Consider the following 20465-nt stretch of genomic DNA (forward strand, 5'->3'; position numbering starts at 1 on the left):
TGTACCTGAATTTTTCTAATGGGGCTTATGCAGAATTCAGACCTATAGTCTAAGTTTCAAACTTCCACTTTGAGCATAAAAATCTATCCAAAGTTAGTGAAAATGAAATTTTTGTTTACATGACTGGCACTGCACGGTGATGCAGAGGAACCGGGGGTCCCGGTCATCCTTGCTCTGTGTGAGCGCCAGTCCCCTGCCCATCCGACCAGTCCTGGTCCCAAGGAAAAGAACTTAGGCATCAGCGCTCCCACACACACCTTTCCCCATGGCATGAGTCAGTCACATTCTCTTCCTTTCAGAAACGAGGGAGAGCAGAGGACAGAGACACATCCTACCACAAATATCTCACCGGAGAGAACGAGATCGAGACCCAACACGATGGGATCTCAGTTCAGCCTGCTTTCTTGTCCGTACCTCAGAACTTAGCACACCTGCGCTGCTGACAGAGATGTGCTCATGCACCTTCCTGAAGCTTATTTCCCTCTTTGCCCTTCCAGTGGAGTTAATATCAACTTCTTTTCCTTTAGGTAGCCATAATTGAAATGCCCATAACATTAATCTTGTCATTTTACCCTCACGATGATAAAAGAATTAGTGTTATTATAGGTGAATCAAAAGAAACTATTATAGACAGTCTACAAAGAATTACTTGCAAATATATAGAAAAACCTTCAGTCTCATTAGTAGTCCATTTTCAATTTGAAAAATCAAAATGAAATAGAGACTTACTATCTGGATATAATATAAAAAGGAAAACACAGTCCATTGGTCCTGGAAAAAGCATGACTTTCATACATAGCTTTCCATGCATCACATGGTGGAGTAAACTGCACAAGTTCTTTGAGAAAGCAACTCAATAATGTACCACAGCTTTAAAAACATAGTTTATTATCTACCTTGGAAATTTATTTAAGAAAACAATAATAAAGAGTAAGGCCTTATGCATAGGAATATTCCCTGCTATATTCTAAAAGGCGTCCTACTATATAAACACAAATTAAAATTTTAATATTGAAAACTGGAACCAATTTGAGATCTAATATTTCAAGGATTTCTTACAGAAACTGTCCTAACAGTTCAATTTTTAAAAATGTTAGTTGTTCCTAATGTTGAAGTTAAATGCATGTTAACAACCAGTACGATGAGACTAACAGCATTTACTTAAAATTCTACTTTCCCTCTAAAGACTGGGGAAGGGAAAATCCTGGGTGGGAGCTGAGAGATGGGAAGGGCCCGTAGGAGAGGCTCCTCAGGTCAGCATGAGGAGAAGGCCCTCCTCAGGTCAGCATGAGGAGAAGGCCCTCCTCAGGTCAGCATGAGGAGAAGGCCCTCCTCAGGTCAGCATGAGGAGAAGGCCCTCCTCAGGTCAGCATGAGGAGAAGGCCCTCCTCAGGTCAGCATGAGGAGAAGGCCCTCCTCAGGTCAGCATGAGGAGAAGGCCCTCCTCAGGTCAGCAACGAAAGAGGCCAGGACAACAAGAAGCAGACAGGAAGAGTCCACACATACACGGGGACTAGCCCAACAGGAGAAATACCAACAGCGCGAGCAAGAAGCTATAAGCAAATGGGTGTCTGAGTAATGAGACTAATTTCACTGATAATCAGGACTCTGCACTGTTGGTTCCAACACAATCTAAATGCCCTACGGAGTTAAATCCTCCCCAGGTCATTTACTGAGATGGCAGGACTGATGTATGTTCTATACCTCAGAGCTAGGACATGATGCTCAGGTAAACTGAATATACGTGCCATCTTCTTAGCCCTGTCCCACACAGACAACAGTGGTACAGGATGTAAGTAAGTACGCCCTCTAGCACTCTCCAAACGAGGGGCAGTGACGTGAAACCTAGATTCATTCTTTGTATATGAGTGAAAAATTAAGTGGGCTAGGCACACAGCCTAGGAGTTATTGCCTAAAGCCAGGCAGGACACACCTGCTGTTTAGTCTGCAAGCTGCTTCAGACACTCTAGCTGCACACTTAGCTTCTATGTCTTAACCCTCCTCCCTCCAACAGCACAGCCTTCCCCCAGCCCACGGCTGTCTCCCAGGAAAGGCAAAACTTAATGGCTCCCTTTTCATTTTTATTTTTTAAAATATTTTATTTATTTATTTATTTATTTTTATTGAGACGGGGTCTCCATAGCTCTCGCTGTCCCGGACTCAGGAGGTAGGCCAGGCAGCCCTTGAACTCACAGGGAGCCACTTGCCTCCTTCTCAAGAGCTGAGATTAAAGGCATGCACATACTACAAAGGCTCTTGATTTTCAAATAAATCCATTCCCAAGCTAAAAACTTAGTGGCTGTGAATACTTGTTCTTGCTATAAAGTAATTTGAAAAGTGGGTGTCAATACAATTTATTATTATTATTACTAAATCTTGTTTTGTTTTAAGAAGACTTAGGCTATCTAAATTATTATATATGGGCTCTTTCTAAAATCTATGAAAACAAAAACTTTAAGTCTGTCTTAGTATATGCTAGAATACATACATAAATTCATGAGTTAAGTTTTTGTTTTCAGTTTTTGTGTGTGGATATTTTGTCCACATGCATGTCTACGCACAATGTGAGTGGCTAACACCACAGAAGCAAGAAGAGGGCTTTGGATCCCCTGGAACTAGAGTTACAGACGGTTGTGACCCACAGGTGGGTGCTGGGGATCGAACTCAGGTCCTCTGAAGGAGCAGCCAGTGCTCTTAACTGAGCCGCATCCCCATCCTTTGCCCTATCCCACAGCGGCCAACCAGGAGAGACGAAACTCAACGACTCCTTTTTTTAAGTTTTTATTTTATTTTTTTAAGACAGGGTCTCTATAGCTTAGTTTTTGATGTGTCACACATCACTGTAGGCTTACAATGGATTCTTTCTAGAAGCAATGGGTACAGAGTGAATTTGTAACCATTTTACTGTACTAGAGATGTCAATGAAATCTTTTAGGGTTATTTTAGTAGTACACAGTCTCTTTGGTTGTTTGCTTTTGAGACAGGAGCTCACGTTGCCCAAGTTGGCCTAAACTGATTATGTACCGAGGATGACCCTGAACTGCAGTTCTCAGTTACAGGCCTGTAGTTTTGGAATATGTGATTTCAGGCATATATCACCATATCACCCAGGTTATACTACAGCGGTGACCGCTGGGCCAGCAGTCTGTCAATGGGGCTACATTTCTAGCTGGTATGCAGATCTTAGCGTGACTGGTACTTGTCATGGTAATACATAACCTAACAATATCGGACAAATCCTTTCCAGAGCCACTTTTCATTCTGGTTAACTTAAAAATATCACCACTGAGAGAATATAGCTATATATATATACACACACACACACACACAATAAACTCATTACTAATGTACTGGCTAATATGCTTTGGTAATTAAGAGAAAATATTTAAGAAGTAAGATTTGAGAAACAGAACAAAGTTTAGTAGTATATTAGATAATGAATGTAATTTTTTCATATTATATATATATGTGTATATATATATATTTTTTTTTCATTAACAACAATTCACTAATAATAATCTGCATGCGATGGAGATCTAGTAACAAATGTTTACTACCAAGCACGATAACAAGGAACATTATGGTTTTAGGACTACAGATTATTTTCAGTACTGAGAAGATCACAGAGTATTTAAAACAAAAGCTCGGTATTCGCGATCACTTCCCATTCGGTATTGATAGGTGAGCATGAGAAGGTACGGAGCTCTCTGAAGATGGATGAATACATTCAAAAAGCCAGAAGGCGAAATCAGTGATGGCGTACATTACTCTCTATTAATGAAGTCAAACTGACAACTGTCGCAGTTTCTGTCATCTTACCGTATGTGGCAAACGTCCTTCTTTGCTGTTCAAACATGAAGTCATTGATATGCGCTGGCTCGGCGTACCCGGACAGCATATTTCTAGGGGCAGCCATTTGCTGGGTTCGAAAGGGATTCTCTGGTCCAAACTGCAATGTTATAAGGAAGGAGATGAAGGTTACTGAAATTACAATGTATTTTCAACTCTAATCCACCAGGGCTGACTGACCTATTTGGGATCACGCCAGCCACACGTGGTTCAGTGTAATCAGGCAGAGGCTGGTTAGCGCTGTTTGTCAGCCCCTGGGACAGGAGAAGACGGCAGCTCATGGAACGTCCACCATGGATCTGTATTTTAAGAGCTACGCGTTCACACTGCAGGAACTCTTGTTTGCAGGCACTTCTCTGGATAACCGAGAATTACTATAGACTCACGACTTGGGGCTCCCACTCATGAAGCACCAGGTGCTGCCCTTGGTGCCCCCCCCCCCCCCCCAGCTCATGGCGAGACTACCCAGAGCTTTCAGGGGTTACTTCTACTTAGAAAAGGAACATCTACTTCACAAGAAGTGAACACTTCACTCACTCCACCACTGCAGACCATCCTCAGTATCAACAATATTCATTTCTATACAGAAACATATTTACTAAAGCTACATGTATTTTACATACGGTGCTGTGCCTGCAGCAGCCTTAAAATCTAAATGTCTTATAGATACCTGAGGGGGACAACAATAAAATCTGGTAATAATGAAGCTGGAGTAGAGGAGGGTCCAACCACTTTAGGCCACCCTAACTGCCTGCTAACTGGCAACAACTGAAGCGGACATTAAAGACACACAGTAACACACACACACATACACACACCACCAATAACAACAACAGGAGGCAGACTATGTGTTACTGAAAAAGCTTCCCAGATGTCCTGGTCTCTGTAAATATACAACTCTTTTAATTCTGGACTAGGCATTTTTAAAAGTATATAAACATATAGAAAGCAATTTCAAATTTTCTTTTCAAGTTTTAGTAGCTAAGTGTTAAGGTTTGGATAGGAAGTGTCAGGCTTCCCCCAACAAAGACTCCTGGGTTGGGGACTTGGCATCCACTGGCAATGCCCTAGGGGGCTCTGGAAACTTTCTCCGGTGGGACCAAGCTACAGAACGTTACTGGTCACGGGTAGATTCGAGAGGGGATTTTGGCCTCGGCATCCTGCTCAGGTCTCCTTCCTGCCACGGCCCAGTGAGATGTGGACGCTTCTGTGCCACACAATCCTGCCTCCACAAGTTCTGTTCCGGTTCACAGTGCCAAACGACCATGGAGTCAGTTGAAATCATAAGTAAAAAAAATATGTATTTCCAGCACTGGAGAGATGACTCAGTGGTTAAGAACACTGTGTGCTCTTACAGAGGGCAGGGGTTCGATTCCCAGCACCCACATGGTGGCTCACAACTCTCTGTAACTCCCGTTCTAGGGAACCCAATGCCCTCTTCTGACCTCCACTGGTACCAGACACATAAGTGGGTGCACTAACATGCATGCAGCCAAAATACCCATACAAACAAAACACCCGAAAACCAAAAATCCCCTCCCTTACACGGTTTATATCAGAAATTTTGGTCACGGTCCCAGGCATGAAAAGCAAACCTATATGCTCGGTTTAAGAGTTAACATATCCGAGTGACGTACTGCAATTTACACCAATATACCAGTGGAGGCACAACAAACCTCTGTACATGAACATATCATATTTACATATCAAGTTAATTAACTATGAGAATTAAGTTTTTAGTTAAAATTATATTGGAGTAAACTATAGCTAGCTGCAATTGTCATCTCCCTATAGAACGTTTAAATGTAAGCAAGAAACTATTCATAGTTGCAAACCATATACTGATAAGGGGTTACTATCCCAAATATAGAGAGATTGCAAACAGATCAACAGCAAGAAAACAACTAATGAAAACAAAGAACCATCACAGCCATTTTAAAAAGAAGACATAACCAGTAGGTGGATGGAAAATGTTCATCGTCAGTAATCAGAGAAACCTAAATTAACATCCCAATGAAGAGGCACTTCACCTCTGCTACAACAGCCCTTTATCAAAAAGTCAAACACCAATGAGCGCTGGTAAGAAGGAAGACAGTAATAATTCATGCCCACTGTGGGAAGGAGTATCCATTAGTACCGGATCCTATGGGCACAACACGGAAGGTCCTCAAAGTTGAAACCTAGAACTGTCACTTGATCTAGCAAGGCTGTTTCAGGGTACACACTAAAGGAAATGAACGTGGGAACGGCACGTCCACGGCAGGATTACGGACAACGATCAAAGTGTTGACTCTCACCTTAAGCGCCCACTGACTAGGACGTGCAAAAAGAAAAGCGGGTAGGCCAGGCAGTCAGGAGGCAGAGGCAGAAGATCGAAAGCTTGGGGCCTCTCTGATCTAAGTAGTGAGTTCTGGCCAGCCAGGGCTACCCAGTGAAACCCCCATCTCAAACCCCACACCCTCAAACAAAACAAGAGAAGAAAATGTATATATGCAGAGGAGAAAACAATGAAACCTTAGAAAAATATTACTTGTGACAACACAGATTAACCTAGAAGATACTATGCTAAATGGGAGAAGCCTGGTCCGGGAAGACAAATGCTGAATTATCTCACTAGTATGTGGAACTGAAAACTGCATACTTTATTAGTCAGGGTTCTCTAGAGGAACAAACCACAAGTGACTTTATCTAAAATATATATCCTAAGATATAATATTTATATATAATTTAGAATGGCTTACAGGCTGTGGTCAAACTAGTTCAACAATGGCTGTCTACCAATGGGCAGCCCAAGAATCCAATAGTTGTTTATTCCACTAGGCTAGATGTCTCAACTGGTCTCCAGTATACACCAGAATCCCAAAGGAACACATTCACTCCAATGCCAGTGAACGAATGGACTTGGCACAAGGGCCAGGGCAAGCAGGCAGAGGGCAGGTGTCCGGCTTTATGTCCTTTAAACAGGCTGCCACTAGAAGGTGTGGAGCAGATTAAAGGTGGATCTTATCACCTCAAACAATTTATTCAAGAAAAAAATCCCTAGCCAGGCGCCACGCCTGTAATCCCAGCACTCAGGGAGGCAGAGGCAGGCGGATTTCTGAGTTCGAGGCCAGCCTGGTCTGCAGAGTGAGTTCCAGGATAGCTAGGGCTACACAGAGAAACCCTGTCTCGAAAAAAACCAAAATCCAAAAAAACCAAAAAAAAAAAAAAAAAAAAAGAAAAGAAAAGAAAAACATCCCTAACAGGTGTACTCAACAGCTTGGCTTCCAGTTAATTCCAGATACAGTCAGAAGTCAAAGGACAACCAGAAATAGCCATCAAACAGGGGAAAGCAGAAGGAACAGTGAGTGAGTATCAGGAGCAGCAGGTACCTGTGGGTGCCGCTGGCCAAAGGGTTAGTTCAGTGAGAGGATCAGTGAGAGGAGGGAGGAGTTCAAGAAAGCTGTGGTGCTTTCTGAATGACAATGGCTTCTAAGAGAAGTGGCCTGACCTTTTGAACTGTGTGACGTGGGGATTTATGTAGAGAGGAAGAAATATGTGAAGAAGCTCACATAAGTCGCAGAGATCTGCTTATTATTAAGAAGAGGTTCTATGCCGGGCTGTGGTGGTACTATCCTTTAAGCCCAGTACTTGGGGGGTGGGGGAGGGCAAAGACAGTTGGATCTGAGTTCAAGGCCAGACTGGAATATAGAGGGTTCCAGGATAGTCAGCACTACCCAGAAAACTCCTGCCTCAAAAAAACCACAACCACCATCACCACCACCACCACCACCACCACCACCACCACCACCACCACCAAAAGAGAAATAAGGGGTTCTCAGAAGTTAAGATTCTCAGAAGTCTTCAGGGACTCGGGATCTCAGCACCAGTGGGATTAAGAAAAAGTACACTGGTAAAAATAGATTACATGAAATCACAACTATTAGTTTTATATATATACAAGGAAAATCCACAGTGGTGAGAACTAATAGTGTAGCTATTGCTAGATTTTTCATTAATATTCATGATGTCATTAATGTCTAAAACTTATAAGCTTTATTTTAAAGCAAGAAGAATTTATGTACCAAATTATTTCTACAAATCACGAAAAGATCCTGACAGGTTTTTTTGGGCATAATAATTCTGTCAAAGAGACATAAGTGAAGCGACTGTTACACAGAACACTTACCTCACTGCTGCTACTTGACAACCACGGGCTCAAGCTTCTCAGAAGTGGGAAGCTACAGTATTTCCCAAGCATTAATATTCTAATTATCTTAATAGCAACTAGTATTTGTTCTGAATTTACACACGCGCGCGCGCACACACACACACATGCACGCACGCACGCGCCCACACACTCACACTCCCCCACCACAAAAGTATAGCTGGTTTAAGGGATCTGGAATTCTTCCTGAGTCCAGTGAATTCAAAATGATTTCAAAGAAACTAACTGTAGAGGAATTTTAATCCAGCAACGTGGCTGCTTTTGCAAGGGACCACATCTAAAGAGCGTCTAGGTCTGTGTGATCCACACATAACCCCTCTGGCTTCAATACACACCCTCTGGAGTGGCATTAAACACCCTTAGCACACACTTGTAATCCCAAACAATGAAGGTAAAGTTAGTTTGTAGAAGGAAGCAGTCATGTTTGGAAGTGACGTCTGAGGGACAGACATAGAGATGAAGCACAAAGATTTGACAGAATGAGTCAGAGACGGGACACCCCCAGCTCTCAGGAGAACAGACAGGAGAGAGGCAACTTAAGAGAGCATCGCAGGAGAAGCCACTTTGAATTCATCGGCTCGGAGAGGGGTTTGGGCCAGAACAGCTGAGTTGAGCCAGCTGGCGAGCGGTCAGGAGAAAATCAGAAAGGGTGAGCTTACTCAGCAGCAAGCCTCCTGAATGACAATTACATCTGGAGAACAAAAGATACAACTAATAAATAACTTACCTCTAGGAAGCTAAACAGAGCCAAGTGCGAGGCAGAAAGCTGCTGGTCTAAACACTGTCTATTGTGTTTTTAACTTGGTCAATAATTTGAGCAAATGATTCTGCATCAATAAGCAGACCATCTAGGAAAAGCTGTTTGGCTGAAATGGAGGACTGACATTTCACAAAATAGGCACTTTGTTTAATTTTCAGAATTAGCACAGTCACAGGACCGCACCATGCAGATTACACAGGGGCCTGCAAATGCTTCTTCCAGTTACCGATGGATAATCAACAGTGACCTTGACCTGAGTCCCAAAAACCATTACCTGGTGGCAGAATCAGAAACTTAGTTTCTGTTCTTCAAAAACAGGGTGAAGAACGCTTGCTTCATAGATCTAACAGGCACAAAAGCAGCAGCAGTGCGTCTGCACCTTAGTTTGTACATGTGTATGACAAAAGTAGATGGTACTTTTTCTCACCCATTAATATCTTTTCTGTACTTTTTCTATCAATCACGCCACAGACATCTTGTCCTAAAAATTCAATTTTTGATGATGTCACAGCTCCATTTAAGACTCTCCTTGCATCACAACAGTGATGAGTGAAGTACTCTGCCTCCTCCAGTTCTTGCTTTCTGCCCGTAATTCTTCCCAATCATCAATGCCATTGATAGCCAAACACAAGCATCCATCTGTTAAACGCCTGCTCTGTGCCAGCGATCCCAGTTGCACGGTGCACTGACTCGTACTCAGGTCTCAGTAAAGTGGACATTACCTTTATTTTAACTACAAAACTCCCAAACCAGCCAACCAACCAAACAAAACACAAGATCCAAGGTCTTACAACTGCTAATACACAGTCTCATTCCAAATTTCACTGTCTACACCAGGACAGTATCGTCCACGGTCCACTTTCTCTAACCAGATGTAGAGCCCCCTCACACCTGTGAACATGAACTGTAATTTAGAGGCTAGGAGACAGTCTAGGCTCTGTCTAAGACAACACACAGCACATCCTGTCAAATACTAGGCTGGGTAGAGGGATTTCTATATCGTTTCTAACAGTGGATCCTCAACATTTAGGGACCTGAACTGAACCTGGCAGAGGCCCTGGTGACACCTTTCCAGACTCTGCCAAGTGATTTGGACTCTAGTCACAAAGCACAAAGCTCACACCTGTTAGAGCACAGATGTCTCCTTGGTAATTATTTTCCTAATAATTTTTAGAGAAATAATTTTAATTATAGAGAAATATCTAATATATATTAATATCTAATATGTAATATACTAACCATTTAACATATTTAAATATAGAGAATAGAGATCCCAGTTCTGCTCCCAAGCATCACTCCTTTCTTCAACTCTGACCTGGGTGGCGCGCCTAGCAAGTCAACCATCTAGTCATTCGGTCTGCCCTTCCCCTGCACTGACTAGATGGTTGACTTGCCAGTATCGTCACAAAAATCAATTAAATAACATTTAGTCTTTTGATTGAAAGTTAAAAAAATATAATTATACAGCAATATTATAACTTAGAAAAAGCAGATCTTGTAGAAAATGAGCTAACATCAAAATGCTATATGCCACATGGCTTTTGAGATTTCTCATCCTCTGAATGCGAATAAGCACTGCTTTACCGAGGCCCCTTCACCTGTAGGAACCACGAAGCACACGTGCCAGTGCTCTCTTCCGGGCCAGCTGAGGTGTGACTCAGGAAGAGCAGACTGCTTGCAGAGCTTGGGATCCGCCTGCCCGTGCCTCCCAAGTGCTGGGATTAAAGGCATGTGCCACCACTTGCCTGGCAAGGTGTAGAATGCACAAGTCTCCCAAAACCCAGAGTACCAGGCTTCTACAGAACAGCTGGAGGGCTGTCTGATGCCAGCACCACGGCACTGGCTATGCCACACATGACAATGGCATCGTTCATTCCACTGGCTGTGGGAACCTAGGGGGAGGTATGGCATCGCCCTGGGAAGCCGATGTGTTTGTCTGCTACACAAAGAAAACTATCAAAACTCTTCCACCAAGAGTCAGTAAGCTATAGTTTCCCATATGTGCCTTTAAGATGCATCTTAAAGATTCTGCTAGTCAAGTCTTTTAGGGCAGGGGTGGGGTGTGTGACTTATAATGACTATTTTCTAGCTTTTTGTCAATCAGATGCTTTTTCTATTTTTGTTTTTATTATTATTATTTTTACTATTATTATTGTTTTTTGAGACAGGGTTTCTCTGTGTAGCCCTGGCTGCACTCTCTCAGAGTAGCCCGGAACTCACTCTGTAGATCAGACTGGCCTCGAACTCAGAAATCCGCCTCCCCCTGCCTCCCAAGTGCTGGGATTAAAGGCATGTGCCACCAATGCCTGATTCCATTTTGATTTTTAAATAACCTCTCCTTAATGGACAGTGTTCAAAGACTTCAAGTGGACACGAGGAATTTTTTTCCTCATTCCTTCCCGATGTTTACATTACTACTTATGAACAAGCGAGAGAAGGAAACATCCCAGAGCACACCACTTCTTTCAGCCGCTGCAACTGTTTCCAGCAGCGGGTGAGCGTGACACTGGAGAGGCAGCTGCAGCTGTCTATGTACTAATGTTCATATACCATTTTTCTTTGTGGTTAATTATACTATTCCCTTATTAACGCTGAGAAGGATTTCAAGTTCGCAGTGAAGAATTATATTTCCAGATCCCCTTTTCCAAAGACAATGCAGTACAATCAGCCCTTTGTATGCAGGCAGATACAGTCAGTGGATTTTTTTATAAGGATTTTCATAAAAACTATTTAGGTTTTAGAGACTAGAAAGATACATTTCCTAAAATTTATAGTAGTATAGTTTCATAAGAAATATTTTAAAAATTCAACCCTGTTAGGGGTCTCTAGAGTGACAAAACTTATAGAATGAATCTCTCCTCTCTCTCTCCCTGTCTCTCTATGTATGTATGTATATACACATACATATATACATATATTTACAGAATGCATACATGTATGTGGAACACTGCAATGACTTACATGCTACAGGCCAGCAATGGCCAGCTGTGATGGGCAGACAGTGTGAGACTCTCATGGCTGCTCTGTCCCAGAGGGTGGGTGTTGGGTGGGCTCCAGCGGAAGTGCTGGCGTGTGAGTGGGGGCAGGCAGCAGAGAGCACGCCTTCCTTCTCCCCTTCTCCCACTGTGCGTGCGTACGCAGGCCTCCAGCAGAAAGGAGGCCCAGACTAAAGGCGGGCCTCAAGATCTGGATTAAGGGGTTTGCTGATGTCTTCCTGCTTCCACATCTGGATCACAGGTGGGACCTCTATTTCTGGATTGTAGCTCACTCCCGATACCATCAGGTTGACAGCCATTTACCTACCTCTGTCTAATTTAAACGCTCAATGTCATGGCACTTTCTTACCTCAGGAGCAAACATGGTCTCATAGGTCGGATTATATTGAACTTCTTTGACAGCAGGGTCAAGGTGCACTCCAGTCTCCAGATCTTCCTAAAAGAAAGCCAACGAGCATCACAACTTTGCTGTAGTTTAGGAGCAACACCAGCACTTTAAACACGGCTTTTACAGCTATTACTTTAGTATCACAACACTAATAAAAGAATCAAAAGTAAAAGAACATACATGTAATATATACGATTTTAGATATAAAATATATACCTTCCTTTTTAACACACTAGCTTTATTAAGTAACTAAGTTAACCCTGCCCAGACACTTCAGATAAGAGGTGCTAGCTTCCTCACACCATCACTGTATCAGAGCGCTCTCTAGGAGCTCACTGTCCTCTGCGGCCTGGGGACCAGGTAGACTATGTTCACATTCCTTTCTGTCCTCCCTTTCTGTGTCCCCAGACTCATCTCAGCCCCTGCTGCACCTCTACTCTGTGGGGACACTGCTGAACTTCCTAGAAGACTCAGCTCTCCTCCTCCTCCAGTGCTCCCTCTCAGCTCTCTTTCTGCAGTGCACTCGCTCAGCTCTCCCCTTCCAGTGAGTGCTCCCTCTCAGCTCTCCCTTCCAATGAGTGCTCCCTCTCAGCTCTCCCCTCCAGTGAGTGCTCCCTCTCAGCTCTCCCTTCCAATGAGTGCTCCCTCTCAGCTCTCCCCTCCAGTGAGTGCTCCCTCTCAGCCCTCCCTTCCAATGAGTGCTCCCTCTCAGCTCTCCCCTCCAGTGAGTGCTCCCTCAGCTCTCCTCCTCCAGTGCTCCCTCTCAGCTCTCTTTCTGCGGTGCACTCGCTCAGCTCTCCCCTTCCAGTGAGTGCTCCCTCTCAGCTCTCCCCTCCAGTGAGTGCTCCCTCTCAGCTCTCCCCTCCAGTGAGTGCTCCCTCTCAGCTCTCCTCCTGCACTGCTCCCTCTCAGCAGTGCACCTCACTGCTAACCTATCCCCGTTCCTTCTTGTTAGCCCCCAATATCTAAGCTGCCTTTTACCAGGGCCCACGGTGGCCACGAGAAAGGAGCTCAGAAACACTGCCTACCAGACATTCCACAGCCACCACACTGTCCTAAAATCCAGAACACAGGGAGTGGAAGCCCCGCCCGGCCTCCAGTGAGAAGTCAGGTGAATTCCAATAGGTCTGACTTGTAAGTCACTGGGTCTTCTTCCCTTGCAGCTTTTACTACTGTTTCTCTGGCCTGTACATTTAATGTTGAGCATTATTTGCCAACATCAACACCTAGGATCACTATCTTTCCAAACCCAGAATAGTAGTCCAGAGTTAAAACACAATCAAAACCAGCCAGGAAAATCTGTCTGTGCAAGCACACCACGCAGAACTGCCTAAGAAATGCGACACAGCTGAGGCACCAGGTGAGAGAGAACCTCTAAACAGCTGCTAGGAACATGCTTGAGGGCCTCCTAATAAAGTATATGAAGATACAAACAGTGAATGAAAGCAAGAACCGCTGAACACATGAAAGAAGAAATAGAATCACTGAAGAAAATCTGAATTGAGGTAAAACTGGAAATGGAAAATTTAGGAAGTCAGCCTCACCAACTAAAGACAGGAGATGGGAGAATCTGCGATACTAAGGACAAGAGAAAAGAAATGGACACCTCAGTCAAAGAAAATGTTAAACATCCAGGAAATCTAGAACACTGAGAGACTAAATTATGAATAATAGGAATAGAGGAAGGAAAAGAAATCCAGGTTAAAGGCACAGGCAATTTTTTTTCCCAACAAAACCATAGATGACAATTTCCTTAACCTGAAGGAGAAGCACTTATTAAGACACTCAGAGCACACAGAACACCAAACAGACTGGACCAGAGAAGAAACTCCTCATGCCACGTAATAACCAAAACACTAAACATCCTTTTAAGGAGACCACAATTACCCTGATACCTAAACCACATAAAGACCCAACAAAGAAAGGGATTAACAGACTAATTTCCCTTATGAATACAAATGCAAAAAATTCTCACTAAAGTACTTGCAAACCAAATATAAGAACATATTAAGAAGTTCAACTACCATGATTAAGTAGGCTTCATCCCAGAGATGCAGAATAGTTCAACACATGTAAATCAATAGATGTGATTCAACACATAAACAGACTGAAAGACAAAAGCCACATCATCATCCCATTCAGTGTGGAAATGGCCTTTGACAAAATCCAACACCTCCTCATGTTAAAAGTCCTGGAAGATGAAGAAGGCAAGGGACGTCCCTCAACATGATGACGACAATTTTCAGCAAGCCCGTAGCCAGCATCAACCTACACAGAGAGAAACTCAAAGCAATTCCACTAGCATCAGGATGAGACAAGGCTGTGGACCCTCCCTCTATACCTGCTCAGTACAGAACTGAGGTCTGAGCTTGAGCAATGAGAGAGCCAAAGTGGACGGTGGGGACACACACAGAAAGGGACGGCGGCAATGGGCCTCGAGTTGCAGATAATACAACTGTATATTTAAGTGACCCTAAAAAACACCACCCCGCTTTCAGCAAAGTAGCAGGATGCAAAATTCACACACAAATATCAGTCAGGCTTTCTGTGTACAAATGACACAGACGGAGAAAATAAGTCAGGGTAACAATACCTTTCACAATAGCCTCAATAAAAATCTTGGGGTAGCTCCAACCTAGCCAGTGAAAGACGTATAATAAAACTTGAAGACCTTAAAGATTCAGAGAAGGGAAATACCCCATACTCATGGGTGGTAGAACTAACATAGTAAACAAACAAACAAACATACAAACAAAAGGCCATCTGTCTTAGGGTTTCACTGCTGTGAACAGACACCATGACCAATGCAAGCTTTATTTATTTATTTATTTATTTATTTATTTATTTATTTATTTATTTAGGGTTTTTGGATTTGTTTTTTTCGAGACAGGGTTTCTCTGTATAGCCCTGGCTGTCCTGGAACTCATTCTGTAGACCAGGCCAATCATATAGGAACCATCATATTCCACTCCCTGGCCCCCAGAGGCTTGTTCAAATATGAGTCTATGGGGGGGCCATACTTAAACAACACATAAGGCAAAATACATTTAGTCCAACTTCAAAAGTCCCTGTAGTCTATAGCAGTCTCAACAGTGTTAAAAGTCCAAAGTTCGAGGTCTCTTCTGAGATTCATCCAGTCACTTCACTGTAATCCCCCAAGCAAGACAGGAAACCAGCTGGGCAAAGTCCAAACTCTGCATCTCCATGTCTGATGGCAAAGCAGTCTTCAGATATCCAACTCCTTTTTCATCTTCGTTGACTGCACCAAGGTTCTGTCTCCTGGGCGTGTTCCACTCCCCGTTAGCAGCTTTCCTGGCAGGCATCCTGTGGCTCTGGCATCTTCAACATCTTGGGGTCCCTAAGTCAATTTCAACGTCACAGCTTCTTGTTCCAATGTCTGAGATGATCTGTGCATCTCCAAAGAGCCGGTGTCACTTCTCCTGTTCTGCCCTCTGTAGCACTCTAAGTTCAGGTTGATCCACTCCGTTGCCACTTCTGTTCTTGGTGGTCATCCCATGGTACTGGCATCTCCAATGTGCTGGGGTCTTCCACTACAACTAGGCTTCACCAAAGCCTCTCATAGGCTCTCTTCATGGTACCAAGCCTCAACTCCTTTGCATAACCCCTTCAGTTCTGGGCTGTCATTACAACTGAGGGTGCACTTTCACCAATGGCCTTCCATGGCCTCTCACAGTGCCAAATCTCAGCTGTTCTTCATGATGCCTTCATGCCTTCAAAACCAGTACCACCTGGATGATTCTTACACGTTACCAATTACAGCTGCAACATGAGGTACAACCTTGGCTATCTCTGGAACACAGCTTCTTTGTGCTCTCAGAAAACACATCCCAGAAGATTTCACCTCAGTGATGCTGGTCTTTTCTTACTCTCCAGCTAACCAGCATCAATTGTCCCAGTAGTCTCCTTCTCCTCTTGAATATAAAGCCAGAGACACATGGCTGAAGCTGCTGAGTTCTGCTGCTTGCAGGAGCTGGAACATCGGCCCCCTTGTCTATTACGTTATCACTAGCTTCCTTTTTCCCAGCTCCTTCACTGCCTGAGTTGGCTGTCCTGAATCTTGTTCATAGACTGACTTTGAACTCTGCATGCCTGTCTCCTAAGCACTGGGATTAAAGGTATGGTCTACTAAGCCTGGATTTAAGTTTTTCTTCACCTAGAATTTGCTCTGTTCTAAGATGGCCTTGAACTCAGAAATCTGCTTATCTTTGCCTCCTGGGATTAAAGGCTTGTACTACCAAGCCTGGACCTAAATTTAGCTGGGTCCCAAGGTCACCACTCCCTATATTCAATTTAATATCCTTGAATTCAGCTCCATTTCACTTCATGGAGTCCCTTTAATACTCAAACTACATATTTTGTACTTTTCCTTTCTCAGCTTGCTATGTTTGTTCAAAATTCTCTTCATCAGACTTAACCAGAGAACAAAGTCTTTTTGGGCTTTTTTGAGACTTCCTTTGCAGATGCAATAAATATAAATCTCTGTACCTTAGCCCTAGGCAGTCTCTTCAGACAAAGGCAAAAAGCAGCCATGGTCTTCACCAAAACATCACAAAAACAGTCTCTCAGCCACATATTAAAGTTCTCCACTGAAACCTCTTGGGCCATCAGGCCTACACAGTTCAAATGACCCCAGTACCACTGTCTTCCATATTCCTCCTAGGCTGGCCTATTAAGCCCCACTTAAAGCATTTCATGGTTTTCCAAATCCAAAGTCCCAAAATCCACATTCTTCCAAACAAAAGCATGGTCATGTCTATCACTGCAATACCCCAGTCCCTGGTACCAGCTTCTGTCTTAGTCAGGGTTTCTATTCTTGTACAAACATCATGACCAAGAAGCAAGTTGGGGAGAAAAGGGTTTATTGAACTTACACTTCCATGCTGCTGTTCATCACTAAAGAAGTCAGGACTGGAACTGAAGCAGGTCAGGAAGCAGGAGCTGATGCAGAGGCCATGGAGGGATGTTTCTTACTGGCTTGCTTCCCCTGGCTTGCTCAGCTTGTTCTCTTCTAGAACCCAAGACTACCAGTCCAGGACAGCACTACCCACAAGGGACCCTGCCCCCTTGATCACTAACTGAGAAAATGCCCCACAGCTGGATCTCCTGGAGGCTCTTCCTCAACTGAAACTCCTTTCTCTGTGATAACTCCAGCATGTGTCAAGTTAACACATAAAACCAGCCAATACGCCATCCTATCAGAAGCAATCTACAGATTCAAAATTCCAACCCAATTCTTCACAAAAACTGAAAGGACAATTTTCAGAGTCACGTGGAAACACAAAATACCCAAGATAGCTAAAATAAAAAAAAAAAAAAAAAAAAAAAAACCAGTTCTGAATAATAAAAGAAATGTTGGAGGTGTCAGCATCCTTGATTTCAATTCATACTACAGAACTATAGTATTAAGAACAGCACTGACAGGAAAACAGAAATACGTTAATCAATGTAACCAAATCGAATACCAAGACGCCTGTCCAGACACTTGTTTTTATTTGAAGAAGCCAGAAATACACACTTTTGGTGGGGAGAGAGGCAGCATCTTTAACAACTGGTCAAACCGGATGGCTGCTTGTAAAGGAATATAAATATCCATGCATATCATCCTACACAAAACCCAACTCTAAATGGGCCAAAGGCTTCAATGTAAGACCAGATACACCGAATCTGACTAGAAGAGGAAGTGGGGAACAGAGCACCGCTAGCACAGGCAAGAAGAACAACTAAGCAAGGGGATGTCATGAAACTGACAAGCTTCTGTATGGCTGAGGCACCGTCAGTGGGACAGAGCAGCGGCCTACAAAACTGAAGAAGATCCTTACCAGCCACACATCTGACAGAGGGCATCAAGAAAACACAAATGACCCAATTAAAAATTGGGGTACAGATCTAAACAGAGAATCCACAGAAGAGGAAACAAATGGGGGAAGACATACTTAAAGAAATGTTAAATATCCTCAGTCATCAGAGAAATGCAAATCAAAAAACTACTCTGAGATTTCATCTTACATCAGTCAGAACAGCCAAGATCAATACACCAAATTGCTCTTGCTGGTGAGGATGCGAATACTTATGCATTGCTGGTGGCAGTGCAAACATCGTAGACACTGGTGGCTGTTCCTCGGGAGGCTGGGGATCTATCTACCTCAACATGCAGCTGTGCCACTCTTGGACATATACGCGAAGGGCTCTACAAGCTGTTACAGAGACCCCTGTTCAACCACATTAACTGATGCTCGCTATTTATAATAGCCAGAAATTGGGAACAGACTAGATGACTGACAACAGATGAATGGATTAAAAAAAAATGGTATATTTACACAATAGAATATTACTCAGTTATCAAAAAAAGCAAAACCATAAATTTCACAGGTAAATGGATGTAGCTATAAATAAAAATCTCGACATCTCTAGCCACCAAATGAAACCTCCAGCGGCAGGAACGAACTACACCTAATCAAGTTGTTGGTGCAAGGGGCCTCGTGGAAACCTCCAAACAACTCAGGCTACTGCCAAGGCGATTGGTTGCTCTCCACAAACAGATGGTAAGGCCCTACACCTACAGAACTCCCTGGACAGGGGGAGGGCGAGCTGGTGCCAACCAGTGCTTTCACTCCTAATGACTCACGTTCATGGGACTGACAGGTGCAGCGAATGCTCCCATGGAGAAAGGTCCATGCCAAGCTAGCTACCAATCCGTCCGTTTACAATGGTGAGCTGCCTGGTACAACTGTGCAGCAGTGACACAAAGCGCTGTGGGACAACCAACCACACTATCCGCTTGGTATTAAGGCCCACTCTATGAGTTGGAACCCATGCCTGACACTGCTTGGATGGCCAAGAACCTGAGACTAGAGGGACCACGAACCTGAAAGAAACCCAAACACTGTTCCGTTAGAGTAATTCAATGACGTCCTGCTATCCTCATAGGTCAGTGCCTTGCTCAGTCCTCATCAGAGACGCTTCCTTTTGGAGGACATGGGAACAAGCAGAGACCCACAGCTGTACAGAGCGTGAGAGACCGTGGGACACTCAATACTAAATGGGGCTCAGGGCACTCTGAGGAAGTGAAGATAGAAAGGCAGAGACAGTAAGAGCCAGTGAGGACAGAAGACATCAAGGAAATAAGGCCTTCCAGACACAGCAGGACTGAGGTACATATGAACTTATAAACCCTGGCAGTGTGCACAGGGGCCTGCGAAGTCTAAGCCGGATGAGGTCCCAGTGCGGAGGGGACACACGGGCATGAGCACCCATCCCTGACCAAGAAGCTATTTCCAACTGATAACCACCTACACAGAAAACACAGTTTTCTCTAGTGGAGTCACTAGGTACACAAACCACTTTTAAGGGCAGCCACCATGCCCCACAGTAGATGGCCAACACAAAATGAACTCAATGGCATAACAAATTAAATGTCCTTTGTCTCATAATGGGCTTTTTTTTTTAAACCTTACAGGTCTTTGTGTGTGTGTGTGTGTGTGTGTGTGTGTGTGTGTGTGTATGGTTTCTGATCTTATTTTTATGGGATTTCTGTGTGTCTCTGGGTCTGTTTCCTATGCTTTTTTTCTTTTTCCTGGTTTTTTTTTTTTTTTTTGTCTTATTCTGGCTTGTTTTTATATTATTTTTATTATTTTATTTCATCTTACTATTGCTATTGTTGTTGTTGTTATTATTATTATTAATTGTTTTAGATGACTGTTGTCAATGAGATGGTGTGAATTTGAGTGGGCTGGGAGGATCTAAGGATCACACACCTCACTTCTGCCATATTACACTAATGGATTTTTTTTTTAACAAAAACTAACAGCAAGTATTTTGATGCCTTCTCTGTTACTGCCCCGCATCACGGGCATCCCACACTGTTACTGCCCCGCATCACGGGCATCCCACACTGTTACTGCCCCGCATCACGGGCATCCCACAGTTACTGCCCCGCATCACGGGCATCCCGCACTGTTACTGCCCCGCATCACGGGCATCCCGCACTGTTACTGCCCCGCATCACGGGCATCCCACAGTTACTGCCCCGCATCACGGGCATCCCCGCACTGTTACTGCCCCGCATCACGGGCATCCCCGCACTGTTACTGCCCCGCATCACAGGCATTGCCTTTGCAATGTGCTAAGTCACCTTCTCATTTCCCTTGACCGGTTCCCTCCTCTTGCTGCAGGAAGGAAAACTGTCTTTTTCAGCCTGAAGCCTTGAATTGAATGTTTTATTTTTCACAGAATTTATGGTGCATT

The 20465-nt window shown here is 43.7% G+C and overlaps 1 protein-coding gene across 1 annotated transcript in view; it reads right to left on the bottom strand.

The window, feature by feature from the left end:
* Cdc40 (cell division cycle 40) overlaps window positions 1-20465 on the bottom strand; it is a 53514-nt gene that overhangs the window by 23420 nt on the left and 9629 nt on the right. The window contains exons 2-3 of the mRNA XM_052163542.1: window positions 12162-12248; window positions 3820-3949 (exon numbers count right to left, since the gene is read on the bottom strand). Coding sequence (XP_052019502.1) covers window positions 3820-3949; window positions 12162-12248 — 217 coding nt within the window. The remainder of the gene's footprint in view (window positions 1-3819; window positions 3950-12161; window positions 12249-20465) is intronic.

The sequence above is a fragment of the Apodemus sylvaticus genome, chromosome 19 (genome assembly GCF_947179515.1).
Source record: "Apodemus sylvaticus chromosome 19, mApoSyl1.1, whole genome shotgun sequence".
In the NCBI taxonomy this organism is placed as follows: Eukaryota; Metazoa; Chordata; class Mammalia; order Rodentia; family Muridae; genus Apodemus; species Apodemus sylvaticus.